The 15,774-nt window shown below is 41.1% G+C and overlaps 1 protein-coding gene and 1 non-coding gene across 2 annotated transcripts in view; one reads left to right on the top strand and one right to left on the bottom strand.

Moving 5' to 3' along the window:
* Positions 1–15,774, top strand: part of MAN1C1 (mannosidase alpha class 1C member 1) — a 151,380-nt gene that overhangs the window by 42,042 nt on the left and 93,564 nt on the right. Inside the window, exon 3 of the mRNA XM_089665166.1 lies at positions 3,010–3,106. Coding sequence (XP_089521292.1) covers positions 3,010–3,106 — 97 coding nt within the window. The remainder of the gene's footprint in view (positions 1–3,009; positions 3,107–15,774) is intronic.
* Positions 7,653–7,759, bottom strand: LOC149432448 (U6 spliceosomal RNA). The gene has a single exon (XR_016308993.1). It is a non-coding gene; the product is annotated as a U6 spliceosomal RNA (small nuclear RNA).

Here is a 15,774-nt window from a genome sequence, read left to right as displayed (position 1 = left end):
ATATGAATGAGAAAATTATTAACAAATGTAAAGCTGGTGTTATCCCAATTTGACTGCACTTGAATTACACTTTAAACCCATATACAGCTCCTTCTAGATCCAGGGCTTTTTCTTGTTTTGGACATGTTATTTCTGTTTTGCTTGGCAGTCAAACTAGCCAATCATGATATTGATTTTTGAGGACAGAGAATACCTTCTTTTGATGCCTTACTTTAAATGTTATACTATAGTTTTCAAGAAATAAGAGACAAGTGGTGAAAATTATGAAAAAAAAACATTTTTCTAATACTTAGTCCATATAAAAATATAAAAGATGAGACAAAATGGATTTTTCTGAAATGAATGTTATTATTTGTCTGGAATCAAACAATACCACATTTGTCTGTTATGGGGTAAATAGATGTAGGAACAATGGTGTATATTTTAGATATTTTTTATGAAGCTTTTTCTCTCACACAATGGCCCTGCAATTGGAAATATGTTGAAAGACCCCCAAAATTGCATAATTTTGAACAGCAAAAAATCTGAAGTGTTGGTTTATGAATATTTTGAGCATTTGTAAATAATGGTTTTTATATTAGGATGACTTAAAAATTAAGCAAAAAAAAAAAATAAAAATGTTGTTACTAGTTGTATTTTTTTTGTTTATGTATATACAGTTGTGTTCAAAATAATAGCAGTCAGACATCACTAACCTGATCAATCACTGTTTTTGGTAGAAATGATATTTCTATATGGCAAATAATTTACTAGCAGGTGTAGTAGAGTAATAGAAATCCAACAGACCCAACAGTCATGACATGCATGCTGCTGATTCTGTGTAATTGAATCACTAATTGAAAGGGGCATGTTCAAAATAATAGCAGTGTGGAGTTCTATTAGTGAGGTCATTCATTCTTTGAAAAACAGGTGGCAATTATTGCCCTTATTTAAGGAAGAAAGGCAGCAAATGTTGTACATGCTGGTTACAGTGCATTTCTCTCTGAAATTCTGAGGAAAATGGGTCGTTCCAGACATTGTTCAGAAGAACAGCGTATCTTGATTAAAAAGTTGATTGGAGAGGGGAAAACAAATAAAGAAGTGCAGAAATTGATAGGCTGCTCAGCTAAAATGATCGCAAATGCTTTAAAATGGCAACCAAAACCTGAAAGACGTGGAAGAAAGCGAAAAACTACCATTCGAATGGATAGAAGAATAGCCAAAATGGCAAGGACTCAGCCAACAATCAGCTCCAGGAAGATCAAAGAAAGTCTAAAGTTACCTGTGAGTACTGTTACAATTAGAAGACACCTATGTGAAGCCAAGCTATCTGCAAGAAGCCCCCGCAAAGTCCCACTGTTGAAAAAAAGACATGTGCTGAAGAGGTTACAATTTGCCAAAGAGCACATTGACTGGCCTAAAGAGAAATGGCGCAACATTCTGTGGACTGATGAAAGTAAGATTGTTCTTTTTGGGTCTAGTGGCTGGAGACAGTTTGTCAGACGACCCCCAAACACTGAATTCAAGCCACAGTACACTGTGAAGACAGTGAAGCATGGTTGTGCAAGCATCATGATATGGGGATGTTTTTCATACTACGGTGTTGGGCCCATTTATCGCATACCAGGGATCATGGATCAGTTTGAATACATCAGAATACTTGAAGAGGTCATGCTGCCTTATGCTGAAGAGGAAATGCCCTTGAAATGGGTGTTCCAACAAGACAACGACCCCAAACACACCAGTAAACGTGCAACATCTTGGTTCCAGACCAACAAGATTGACGTTATGGAGTGGCCAGTCCCATCCCCGGATCCTAATCCAATAGAAAACTTGTGGGGTGACATAAAAAATGCAGTTTCTGAGGCAAAACCAAGAAATAGAGAAGAACTGTGGAATGTAGTCCAATCATCCTGGGCTGGAATACCTGTTCACAGGTGCCAGAAGTTGGTTGACTCCATGCAACAGATGTACAGCAGTTCTCAGAAACAGTGCTTATACAACTAAATATTAATTAAGTGATTCAAAGGAAAGCAAAATCTTCAAACATTTTTCAGTTTATATAGTGAATGTTTGAGTTTGTAAAGAAGAATACAAACACTGCTATTTTTTTGAACAGTCTAATATTCACTTTTCTTCAATTGTTTTAGAGGAACAACACAAATTTGATATATTTTTCTTCATGTTTTGATTTGGAATAGAATGTGTAGTGTTCCCAATGCATTTGTGTGTATGGAAATAAAAGCTATTAGAAGGACTTTGAGCTTTATTCAATTTTTTCAACACACTGCTATTATTTTGAACACAACTGTATATATATATATATATATATATATATAATTTCTTTTTTGTATTTACTATTATTATTTTCTTTTTTTTATTGGGAAACAAATAGTGTTACATTTGACATTTTTTTTATTTTTTCTGTAATTTTTCCCATTCACATACAGTATATTTACCCAAAAATGTAACAGTCTGTTGATTAAAATGATATCAAATTAGTGAGACTCTTTTGTGTAAAGTGATGGAAAGGTAATGCTTAAAGTGTTTTACTTTAGGAGAGCTTTTTTTCCCCCTTTCAACACTACATTGCAAAGCACAAAGGGGAAAAAAGGTTTGTGTATGTTGTTAGTGTAACATTAAGATAAGAAGCATTGTTATCCTAGGACAGGATGTGTTTAGGACTACAGAACACCTCTCCTGTGATTTAATTTCTATAACAAAGGGGAGGTATTATGTAGTCCACAAAGAGAATCCAGATAAGGCAGATACAATTGTTTGATATTTCAGTGCAGCATTCCAGTTCACTACAGAAACTTAGAGGCTTACTGGATTTCTGTTAGGATCAGTTTTTCTTCTTTACTTTTTGATCAGATATACCATACCACGTTCACTGTTATATTTAGAATTTGTACTAACCGCCATATAGTTTATTAATTGACCTACAGTTCCATACCTTAAATAAGTTCTAAATATTTCAATTAGAAACTACACGGCAGTATACTTGACATTTGCTTTATACAATTACAGATGATGAAGTTTGCGTGGGACAGCTACAAGAAATATGCTTGGGGGGAAAATGAGCTGCGTCCTCTCACTAAAGATGGACATTTTGGAAGTTTGTTTGGTAAGTTTTGTTATCATTTCATTGTTGTTGCAATATTCCCATCAGGATTTTTTTGTAATATTTGTTGACAGGAGAATATTGTTATAGATATCTAGCTGCAGTGGATGGTATAACAAAACGTTTCCACATCACTTTCTGAAGTGAAACTAGCTCCATGGTTAGCCTATTTTTCTGGATATGTTTAGGGGAATATTAAAAAAGCAATGACATGACTGCAATGCACATTTATACAGCACAGTACTTTCTAAGTATACATGGCACTTTTCTGGCTTCGAGAGTCCAAAAATGGCAGAATACAATAGAGATGAATGAAAGTTGTGTAGAAAAAAATAGCCAGGAGGAAAATCCAGTCTTGTGATCTGTCAAAGTCAGATGACTTTTCTCTAATTATAGAGCTCTCTAATAATGGAGGCTACACACCATGGCGTGCATTTTATGAATGACCTATGTTAGCTATGCAAAATTCTGGCCCTGTATGTACTTACACTTTTATTCTATCATGGCATAAATAGTATTAAACAATTGTGATAAATTGAATGTATACATAATTAGATCACTTCTATCATGTGGATAGAAGCAGCTGGCCCTGTAGCTGGCTTATCATACTACAGCACAGTGGATAAGAATACTCTCAATGGGGCAATGATACAAATATGACCAGAAGCCATAAGGGCAATCCAGCCATTTTCCATCTTTCCTAAGATTTCTTACTTTTTGCAGTATTAAGCATTAAATCATTTTCTCTACACCACGAATGTTGAGTCTCTAGCCTATAAGCCATCTTGTCATTATCTCATACAAGTCTAACTAAAGTGTTCAGACAAGTAATAAAATATAATCCCACGAGCGGCTCTAGTGTTTAAAATTAAAAGAAAAGCTGCCAACACCTACATATACTCATATAAATGTGCTCTAACCCACAAATAACACAAAAACAGTGCCATGCTTTCCTCACAGCATCAGTAGAAATCAATTCAAACATTACCTCAAGTTCTCAACAAAAAAATATGTATGTATGTATATATATATATATATATATATATATATACATTTCAAAATATAATATTTAATAAGTCCCAATTATTCAATTAACCATTCTAAAAAAAACTTCTTTAAAATCACCATATGAATACTTCTTTCCCAATACTACTCCGTGTCTTCTTAACCTTACCATGTGTACCTCCACCACCAACACCCCAGATGTGCCCTCACCTGGAGATTTTGATCTCATATAAGCTCGGTCATAAAATGCTTGCATCCCCTAGGATGGACATAAAGTAATGATGTCTCTTTGAATGGAGTTTTCTTTTACTTTCTTACAAATCCTCTTCCTCTGTTCAGTATATATACACTAAAAAATATATATAGGCAAAATAATAGTGCTTTATCCCTAAAACCACTTGTTTATTAAATATTAAAAATAGTGTATATATCCCCCTGAGGAAGTCACATGACTCAGTGGCGTAACACGTAGGGGAGGGGCTTGGTATCATCACAGCGCTAGTGGTCAGCTGACAGACTGGGATGATGGATCGATAGTGGGAGAATCGATAGTGGGAGAATGAAGTGAGATCCATAGGTTCATACAGTGTCAGCTACATATTACCATGTGTGTGATTTCTGGTGTGATTAAGCACCTGTACCATGTGAATTGCTAATTTTTATGATTGAATAAATCAGTGGTTTTAAGGATAAAGTACTATTGTTTTGCCTATATATTTTTTTTGGTGTATGTAGGCTGAGCGGAGGAGAAGGATTTGTAAGAAGGAGGCTGTTCATCAGTAAAGAGAGACTCCAATCCAAGAGACATCATTACTTAATATTAAGTGTTTTTTGACCAAGCCTATATTTGAGGTCAAAAGCTCCAGGTGAGGGCACATCTGGGGTGTTGGTGGTGGAGGTACAAATGTTAAGATTAAGAAGACATGGAGTAATGGAAAAGAAGCATTCATATGGTGATTTTAAAGGAAATTTTAGGACTTTTTGAATAATTGGAACTTATTAAATATTATATTTTGAAGTTAATTTTTTTGTGTTTTTTTTTGTTGAGAACTTGAGGTCACATTTGAATTGATTTATATTGATGTTTTCAGGAAAGTGCGGCACTTTTATTGTGTTATTCTAATTAAGGTGTTGTCAGTAAACTTCACAAATATATCAACATACAGAAAAATAGAGAATAATAGTAATACAAAGTTGAAATCCTATTCTCCCAGTGTGTTGCCTATTTGTTAGGAAATTCATAATCCATGAGCACAGCAGTGGGTATCCACCCAAAGCATTTAACTTATTCACTAATGTTATTCAAAGGCTTTAATACTTTCTGCATTACTGATCACAAATATATTAAATCCATGTCCAGACTGACAGTAAAGTGGTATTAAACCGCAAGCTGTAATATATTTCAGCTTTTCAATCATTAGATGTGGTGAATACATTTTCTTTTTGGCTTTTTTTCCTCTGTTTAAATCTAGAGATCTGGCCAGTAACACACCTCCTGTATTAGTGAGGCACCACTCTGGTGGAATGAACGGCAGCGCTGTCAGTCTGGGAAAGGTTGGAGGGGATGAGGAGTGGGAGTGTTAATGTGTTAGCAGATTTGAATGCAATAACAAATTGAAGCCAAACTCCACTTTTTAATCAGTTACAGCAAACGTTTTTTTTCTTTTGGGATAAAGATTTTACATGAATAAATAAAAGATGATCATTTTAATCACCTCTGTCAGTGGTTAATGGATTGTCTCATCCATGTAAATTGATATATTCTGCTGGAGAGCTTGAACATCTGAAAAACAGCAGACTTGCTGGCTGAATGAAAGATAAAAATAGAAGAAAAAAAGCCTAAAAAAGGGAACTAATACAGCCATCACATCTAAGAATTGGTGAGATGAAAATAATAAATAATTGCTTTGGGTTTAAAACTGGTTTAAATCCCTGCCCATTAGTAGTCTGACGTTCTAATCTGCATTCTTGTTCCAGGTCAGTAGTCAGTGTAGGTTAGCCAGGTTAGTATAGACAGCCAGGTTAAGAATGACTCTCAGCACACATTTCCTGTAATTAAAGCTAGCTAACTGTGCTTGGTTTTACTAAACAAATGCCATTGTGTTTAAATGAACAACATTTTTAATTTTATAAAATGTCTCTATTTGTATATACAGTATAGGTATTGAACAGGTCACCATTTTTCTAGGTAAATATATTTCTAAAGGTGCTATTGACAGGAAATTTTCACCACATGTAAATAACAACCCATGCAATCCATACATACAAAGAAACAAAAATAAATAAGTTCAGACATTAAGTTATATGTAATAAAATAGAATGACACAGGGAATAAGTATTGAACAAATGAAGAAAGGGAGGTGCAAAAAGGCATGGAAAGCCAAGACACCAGCTGAAATCTATCAGTAATTAGAAAGCAATCTTGCCCCTTGTCAGTGCAAATTAATATCAACTGGTTCAGTCTCAACAGGCCAAGGTGTCACACAAGAAACATCTCGTGATGGGTATAACAAAGAGCTCTCTCAAGACCTTTGCAACCTTATTGTTGCAAAACATAATGATGGCATTGGTTACTGAAGGATTTCTAAACTTCTGAATGTTCCAATGAGCACTGTTGGGGCCATAATCTGAAAGTGGAAAGAACATCATTTCACCAGCTATGACCAGGTGATCCACACAAGATTTCTGACAGAGGAGTGAAAATAATTATCAGAAGAGTTGTCCAAGAGCCAATGACCATTTGTGGAGAGCTTCAGAAAGACGTGGAATTAGCAGGTACAATTGTTTTATAGAAAATAAGTAATGCACTCAACCACCATGGCCTGTATGCACGCTCACCACATAAGACTCCATTGCTGAAGAAAAGGCAAGTTGAAGTTCGTTTAAAGTTTGCTGCACAATATTTAGGCAAGCCTGCGAAATACTGGGAGAACACAGTCTGGTCAGATGAGACCAAACTTGAACTCTTTGGATTCCATAATACGCACCGTGTTTGGAGGTCAAATGGCACTACACATCATCCCAAAAACACCATACAACAGTGAAGTGTGGAGGTGGGAACATCATGGTGTGGGGCTGTTTTTCAGCAGACGGTACTGGCAAATGTCATATCATTGAAGGAAGGATGAATGGATAAATGTGCCAAGACATTCTTGATAAAAATCTGCCGCCATCTACCAGGATGATGAAAGTGAAACGAGAGTGGACATTTCAGCAAGACATTGATTCCAAACACAAAGCCAAGGAAACTCAATTGGTTTCAAAGAAAGAAAATAAAGCTGCTAGAATGGCCAAACCAATCACCTGACTTGAATCCAATAGAAAATCTATGGAAAGAACAAAAGATCAGGGTTCATAGAAGGGGTCCACGGAACCGTCAATATTTGAACACTGTGTGGAAGAATGAGCCAAAATCACACCTGTGCAATGCATGTTACTAGTTTCTCCATACAGGAGGCGTCTTGAAGCTATCATTAATAACAAAGGATATTGTACAAAGTATTAAATAAATGTCAGTTAGCGTGTTCAATACTTTTTTCCATGTGTCATTTTTGAACACTTCACGAATTTGCATGTCATCCTTGCGCAGGGGCAATGCTAATCTTCTCTTTATCATTCCACTTTTAGTATATGTGCTGCCGAAGCAAGCATCATTCCATTCTATTACACAAAACGTAATTTTTGAACTTTTTGTTCTTTGTATGTATGGATTGCATGGGTTGTAACCAACATCTAGTGAAAATTTCATGTCAATAGCACCTTTAGAAATATATTTGCTGAGAAAATATGTGACGTATTCAATACTTATTTTACCCGCTCTATGCCCACTATATAACTCGAATCCTATATTAGATGAGCTTTTTTTTTTTAAACCAGGCAAATGATTGTTTTAAAGTTGGTATTCATTTGAGTGGCATATTTGAACATATTGTGTTATGTTTATAGTTGCAATGTTTTTGTCTAATTGTTCTACACTGACATGTTTTGTGTTTCTGTTTATCTGTTTACTGAAATGTTTTCAAATACTGTAATGATCTTTTTCTATAATATCTGTAATCAAGGTTTAGTTTTTTTTCTACAGCGCAATAATTTGAAATTAATGTACAGTTTATAATGTTAAGCACTTTGAACTCTGCAGTAAAACAACAGGTCTCACATGAGTCCAATTTAATTATCTAAAGTACTGAAATTATTGTCACTACAGCAGCTAAAAACTGATTATAGTTAGAAAGGCAAAAAGCTTAACTAAAGTTTTCTTTTCCTTTAGAAACAGAAGGTGGGTTAAAGGACAGTGGATTTAATGTCTCTCAACCTGCTTTTAACTACAGTATGTAGTATACAGTACAGGATGCTGTAGCTCACTCTAAGTTCTTGAGCCTAAAGAAAACCTACTTTCTAGGGCAGTGGTCTCCAAGCTACGATCCTTTGCATACCTTTATTTTGCTCTTGGGGCACTATTCCTCCCACTGACATCAACAATGGCACACAACTCCTGTACAGACACCAACAGTGGGGCACTATTCCTCCCACTGATACCAATGATGGGGCACTATTCCTCCCACTGACATCAACAATGGCACACAACTCCTGTACAGACACCAACAGTGGGGCACTATTCCTCCCACTGATACCAATGATAGGGCACTATTCCTCCCACTGATACCAATGATGGGGCACTATTCCTCCCAATGATACCAATGATGGGGCACTATTCCTCCCACTGATACCAATGATGGGGCACTATTCCTCCCACTGATACCAATGATGGGGCACTATTCCTCCCACTGATACCAATGATGGGGCACTATTCCTCCCACTGATACCAATGATGGGGCACTATTCCTCCCACTGATACCAATGATAGGGTACTATTCCTCCCGCCGACACCAATGATAGGGCACTATTCCTCCCACTGACAGCTATGATGGGAAGTTATTTCTTCCACTAACACCAACGATGAGGCACTATTATTTCTTCTAATACCAAAGATGGGACATTGTTTACTCCCACTGGTCACAGTCTGCCCCCCAAAAGTCTGAAGATAGTAAACTGGCCCTTTTTTTTAGAAAGTTTGGAGACCTGTCTTAGGGTGATCTTAGATTGTCAGAACAAAGGGTTTTGGCTGTCTTATTGAAATGGCCACAATTGCCAGGACCAGATTTCTACATAGCCAACATAGATTATAGTCTAAGGTGGCAGGGTAACACATTCACATAATAAAAATGGTTCCAGACTGCCATCATGCCTGGGCCCTAGTCCCTGCACAGATTGTGTATTTTTGGCCGAACATGGTACTATACTCCTGGAACTAAAATGCTGATAATGTAGGGTGACATTTTCCACTACATTTCAGGTCATTGGCTCAATGTGTACAGATGCAGAGTGGGCAAACTACTGTATCTCCTTCAGCCTCCTTGTCCCTAATCTCAGTCCCTGGAATTCATAAAGACTGATATAGGTAGATTTTGCGAAAGTGTCTCTCATGCATTCTAAAAGTGGTAAAGCATGTGCCAAATTCATGTACCTGTCTAGAAGTTGTATTTGAATTTGGCGCATGCTGCACCACTTTTACAATGCACGCAAACACTTTAGTAAAATCTGTCTGAGACAGTTTTTCTCTGTATGCCAAAGAGTTGGTCTTAATTAACACTACTCAGGGGCAGACTGGCATTGCCCGAGGGCCCGGGGTCAGTAGGGGACCCGGTGAGAGGTTCACTGGGCACAATTCACTAAGTGGTATCATCCAAGTATGAGGTAGGATACCGCATAGCATTTTAAAAAAGAAAGTTTGAATTCACCAAAAAACGCTACTAAAATACTGCATGAGTTTTTTTATCAAGTCATGCAGTATTTTAGTAGTGAAAACCATGCGTTAATGTTTCAGCTGTCAGCGGGGTTCCCCACTGACAGCTGCATGTAAAAGAGAGAATTGCCAACAATTAAAAAAATAATAAGAAAACGGTGTGGGGTCCCCCTCCATCCATAAGAAGCCCTTCGGGTCTGGTATGGATTTTGAGGGGAACCTCTCAAAGCCACTGGCTTGACAGTTCTTAAATATGTAAGGGGGGGGCCACCCGGGGACATCACATGTGTCACCCTGCCCCTTGTGGCGTCAACTGGGGCATGCTGGGTCATTGAGGTCACAAGGATGTGTGGTTACACGCGTGATGTCACTGGGTGGCCCCACTCCTTACATATTTAAGAACTGTCAATAGTGTACTCGGCTGGGGCCACTTCTGGACGGCCTCCACCTTGTCGGGGGTTGGCTTGACCCCCTCTTGGGTGACCAAATGTCCCAAATACTCTATCTGCTGTCGAAACAGTTGGCACTTCTTGGGCTTGATTTTGAGCCAATGGTCTCGCAGCCATCCTAAGACCTATTGCACTTTCTGGAGGTGATCCTCAAAAGAGGCCCCAAACACTACTACGTCATCCAGGTATATCAATACCAACTCGAAGTTGAGATCTCCCAGACAGTGTTCCATCAACCGCTGGAATGTTCCCGGGGCATTGGACAGGCCTAATGGCATCCGGTTGAACTCGTAGAGACCCATAGGTAGGATGAAGGCCATCTTTGCTTTGTCCTTCTTGGCAACCGGTACCTGCCAATACCCACTGGCCAGGTCAAGAGTTGAGAAGAACTTCGCATGACTCAGGGCGGACAACGACTCCTAAATCCGCGGAAGGGGGTAAGCATCCCGGAAGGTCTGGGCATTTAGCTTCAGAAACAGAGACTCCCATCTTTCTTCTGCACCAAGACTACTGGAGCAGCCCAAGGACTTTGACTCTCCTGGATCACCTGGTTTTCCAACATGCTGGTCACCATATCCTTCACCTCCTGGTACATTTTAGGCAGGATTTGCCGGTAACGTTCCCTGATCGGTGCAGCATTACCGGTGGGGATTTCGTGTTCGATGGTGGAGGCACACCTGAAGTCCTCATCATGTCTCGAGAAGGCCTCCTGAAACTCCCAAAGGGTGTCTTCCAGCAACTTCTGTTGTCTTAGAGTCAGGATCTTGCAGTCCACCCCCATCCGGGCCATGATCACTCGACTGTTCCACTCCGCTCTCCCTTTGATGGACCTCTACAGCATAGGTCCAGGCTGATCTCCTATTTGCCCGTAGCGTGAAGCTCCTCCGTCGAGGAATATCCCCTTCGGACACATAAACTTCGGCCAGCAAGGTATTCCCAGGGACGGTTAACTCACAGTCTTCAAAGTTGAGGCAGCGTACAGGCACACATCCATCCTTCACAATAGCGAGGGCCCGGGCTACCAGTGGATGAGTCTGCGTTTCTTCTTGGTAAGCGGGCTCGATCAGGACCTCCAGTCCATTCAGTCGTCTTCCAGCCCCAACCGGCACCATCAATATACGCTCATGTCGTGGCGGGATCTTCACGTGTCCAATGGGCCGACCGGACATGTCCCCTTTCGCAGACTACAGCTCCTCACTATCTGCTGTAAAACCTTCTGGGTTGGCCGGTGTGTGGTGGCCCATTGCCAATACCTCGGCCCTTCTTTGGCATAAAGTTGGTGGTCTAGGTCAGCACATTCATACCTAGTGTCACGTCCATCCCTCTGCTGGACGAATGATCCACCAGCACGACCCCCTTCTTGCCGACGTCTTGCCCACACAGCCGGACCCGCATCCAGACTATTCCTTGGACGTCCATCTCAATGTTATTGGCAGCCGTCAGCTTGATGACACTCCTGTCTTCCGGCTCCATCATATGTCCAAAGTGTCTTTCGAAGAACTCCAGAGGCATAAAGGTGCATTCCGACCCTGTATCAACTAGGCAGCGTACCTTCCGGCCTTCCAACTCGGCTTCCATAATGGGGCTGCTGGCATACAGGTCGTGTTCCTCATGCTTAGGGCTTGGCTTCTGGTGTACCGCCGCAGGACGCCCAGCTACTGCGGCGGTCGGAAGTTTAATGTCGGCTCGGACTTAATCTGTTCTGGGCACTCTTTGGCCATGTGGCCGTACTGTCGACAAGCCCAACAGAGGGGTCCCCTTTTGACGTGCCCCCGCAGATGAGTTATCCTGAGTGGAGTGGCGCGAGGTGCTGAGGTCATTTCCGGAGACCGGGGAGATTCTGCCTTCATCTGGGACACTTCCAGCCGAAGTTCTCTTAATTCTGTCCACAGAGCCTGGACCACATCCTTTAAGGATTCTGAGTCTTCAGATGCAGACTGACCTCTTGTAGCATGGGTACTACTCACTATTCTCCCCGCCACCGGTATGCACTCCTCCTCTCTCTCCACGGCAGCTAAGTAGATGATGTAGAATGTCATGTTGGGCGCCGTCCGGGTCATCTCTTGCAATTTGTCCTGTAAGAACTTGTTGGAGAGCCCCACTATGAACTGGTCTCGTAGTAGCCGGTCCACCTCCCGGAAAGCTCCCATGGCCTCTGGATCTCGCCGCTGTATTTCATTTAGCGTCTCCTGTAGGGCATTGGAGTACTGCATCAGGGTCTCGCCCTCTAGCTGTGGTCGGTTGAAGAAGTGGCACCGCAGCTGCACTACTTTAGCACGCCCCCCTTGGGCTCTCTCCAGCAGGGAGAACATTTTGTCTATTGTGTCTTTCTCAGATTCGGGCCTTACCATTACTGTCCGTCTGACATCACCCTCTAGAGCCCCCAATGCAACCTCTAACCACAGCTCGGACGTCAGGTTACACATTCTAACCGCACTTCGCACTCTTTCAATCCAGTTCTGCAACATCATATTTTTACCGTCAAATTTTGGCAGGTGACTCAACAGCGCCCCCACGGGAATGTACCCTACTGGTACGGGCAGGGCAAGCTGTATCAGCGGTGTTGGGGCAACTTGGCCTTGCACCAGCGCATGCTGGACCGGTGCCATTGGCGCTGGGGGAAGATCTCCTGCCTCATTCCCGTCCATAACGCTCGCCGTATCCTGCCGACTACGCCAAGTTGTAAGCCGTGTACCGGGGTGGGCTCCCCAGGATACAGTGAAGTCACGAGCGAGGAAAGCAACCTCAACACCAGCTTTTGCCACAACAGAATTTTACTTAGATGTGGCAAATAAACACAACCACAAATGCTGGAAACATACAATAAATTTACATACACCCAGCCCAAAGGCTGAGACCCTTGTGCTGCACAGCATGGCACCTTCTGATGGATGAAGGTAGAAAGTGAAGTAATTTACCTACTGGCGGGCACAAATAAGCTGCCACACCTTACCTGTTATTACCCTAAAGGAGCAAGAATCAGTGTATGGGTGTATGGTATGGGCTAGCCTGCGGTGCAGCACAACAGCTTACAATCTTACACAAATCTACAGTATTCCCTCTCCCATAACTGGTCCTGTAGCACGTGCCTGAGTATTCCTTCTGAGCAAAACGCCAGTCTGGTTTGAGTTTGTAGGATTTTATCAGCTCTCCAATCTCATCAGCTTCACCCAGCTGCAGCTCACAAGGCATTCTCCAGAACATGGCTTCTGCATTCAGCATCGTCCAAAACATGGCTGCAGTCTCCTCTTCCTGTTCACTAAAAACCCCACCTCTTCATGAATATACAAATATTTATGCAGTCTGAGCCTGTGTTAGAAAAACAGCGACATCTTGTGGCTAAACCGCAGAATGTCAGTCAAAACATCAATTTACTCCACACCATAATTTACTGCACACAAACAGTGTTCAAACAATGAGAGCTGTTTCCCCATCTCACATCACCCCACAAGTTTTCTATTGGATTTAGATCCGGGGATTGGGCTGGCCACTCCATAACGTCAATCTTGTTGGTCTGGAACCAAGATGTTGCACGTTTACTGGTGTGTTTGGGGTCGATGTCTTGTTGGAACACCCATTTCAAGGGCATTTCCTCTTCAGCATAAGGCAGCGTGACCTCTTCAAGTATTCTGATGTATTCAAACTGATCCATGATCCCTGGTATGCGATAAATAGGCCCAACGCCGTAGTATGAGAAACCATGCTTCACTGTCTTCACAGTGTACTGTGGCTTGAATTCAGGGTTTGGGGGTCGTCTGACAAACTGTCTCCGGCCACTAGACCCAAAAAGAACAATCTTACTTTCCTCAGTCCACAAAATGTTGCGCCGTTTCTCTTTAGGCCAGTCAATGTGCTCTTTGGCAAATTGTAACCTCTTCAGCACATGTCCTTTTTTCAACAGTGGGACTTTGCGGGGGCTTCTTGCAGATAGCTTGGCTTCACATAGGCGTCTTCTAAGTGTAACAGTACTCACAGGTAATGTATGTAACAAGTGCAGCGCTCGTAACCAATATATATACACCCAGTTCCTTAGAGTGAATGGATAAAATACAATAAAATAAATCAAATTGAAAAAATAAAGGATAAGAAGTAGTCCCATAGATATAAGTAAATATGGATAATTAAGGTGACTTCGTTGTCCGACGTGACGTCACGGCGTGGTGTGGCTCCTCCTGACGCGTATCGTGCTCCAGCACGTCTTCAGAGGGCGGTCGCCCGAAGACGTGCTGGAGCACGATACGCGTCGGGAGGAGCCACACCATGCCGTGACGTCACGCCGCCGGAGCAACGTGGAGCTCCGGCGGCCATTGTTTACTACCAGCTGATCAGTCCTCTTACAGACTACTGTCTGCAACGTTGTACACATTTTATATGATGCACCTTTTTGAATAAAAGTCTTTGTTTAACCTACTACACTATGGGAGTGTCCTTGTTGCCCCCTGGGGGAGTGTTCTAGCCTGCAGACCCACTACTAGGACGGATCACCACCTACCACCCAGGCCATTCGGAGTGACAGCACCCACTAGGACCATACAGGTGTATCTTAGTGAGAAGGACAACTCATCTCGGATCCGATAGAAGGAAGACCTCCTACCACCTGGCATCAGGATAATTACATACAAGGCGCATTTAATATGCGCCTCCAGTGAGTGTGCATTTCATTATCACCTCTATCCGGACAATGAAGTCACCTCAATTATCCATATTTACTTATATCTATGGGACTACTTCCTATCCTTTATTTTTTCAATTTGATTTATTTTATTGTATTTTATCCATTCACTCTAAGGAACTGGGTGTATATATATTGGTTATGAGCGCTGCACTTGTTACATACAATGTCTTTTCCATAGGTTATTGGTACCTATTTCTGTGCGTAGCAGCTTGTCTATTTATACTAAGGTGCTTTCTACTACTCTTTGTACAGTACTCACAGTTAACTTTAGACCTTCTTTGATCTTCCTGGAGCTGATTGTTGGCTGAGTCCTTGCCATTTTGGCTATTCTTCTATCCATTCGAATGGTAGTTTTTCGCTTTCTTCCACAGCTTTCAGGTTTTGGTTGCCATTTTAAAGCATTTGTGATCATTTTAGCTGAGCAGCCTATCATTTTCTGCACTTCTTTATATGTTTTCCCCTCTCCAATCAACTTTTTAATCAAGATACGCTGTTCTTCTGAACAATGTCTGAAACGACCCATTTTCCTTAGAATTTCAGAGAGAAATGCACTGTAACCAGCATGTACAACATTTGCTGCCTTCCTTCCTTAATAAGGGCAATAATTGCCACCTGTTTTTCAAAGAATGAATGACCTCACTAATAGAACTCCACACTGCTATTATTTTGAACATGCCCCTTTCAATTAGTGATTCAATTACACAGAATCAGCAGCATGCATGTCATGACTGTTGGGTCT

The sequence above is a fragment of the Staurois parvus genome, unplaced genomic scaffold, assembly GCF_062004578.1.
Source record: "Staurois parvus isolate SC_StPar_1 unplaced genomic scaffold, SC_StPar_1.0 ptg002140l, whole genome shotgun sequence".
Taxonomy (NCBI): domain Eukaryota; kingdom Metazoa; phylum Chordata; class Amphibia; order Anura; family Ranidae; genus Staurois; species Staurois parvus.
Note: the sequence above shows the minus strand (reverse complement) of the source record. Positions and strands in the feature narration are given on the sequence as shown.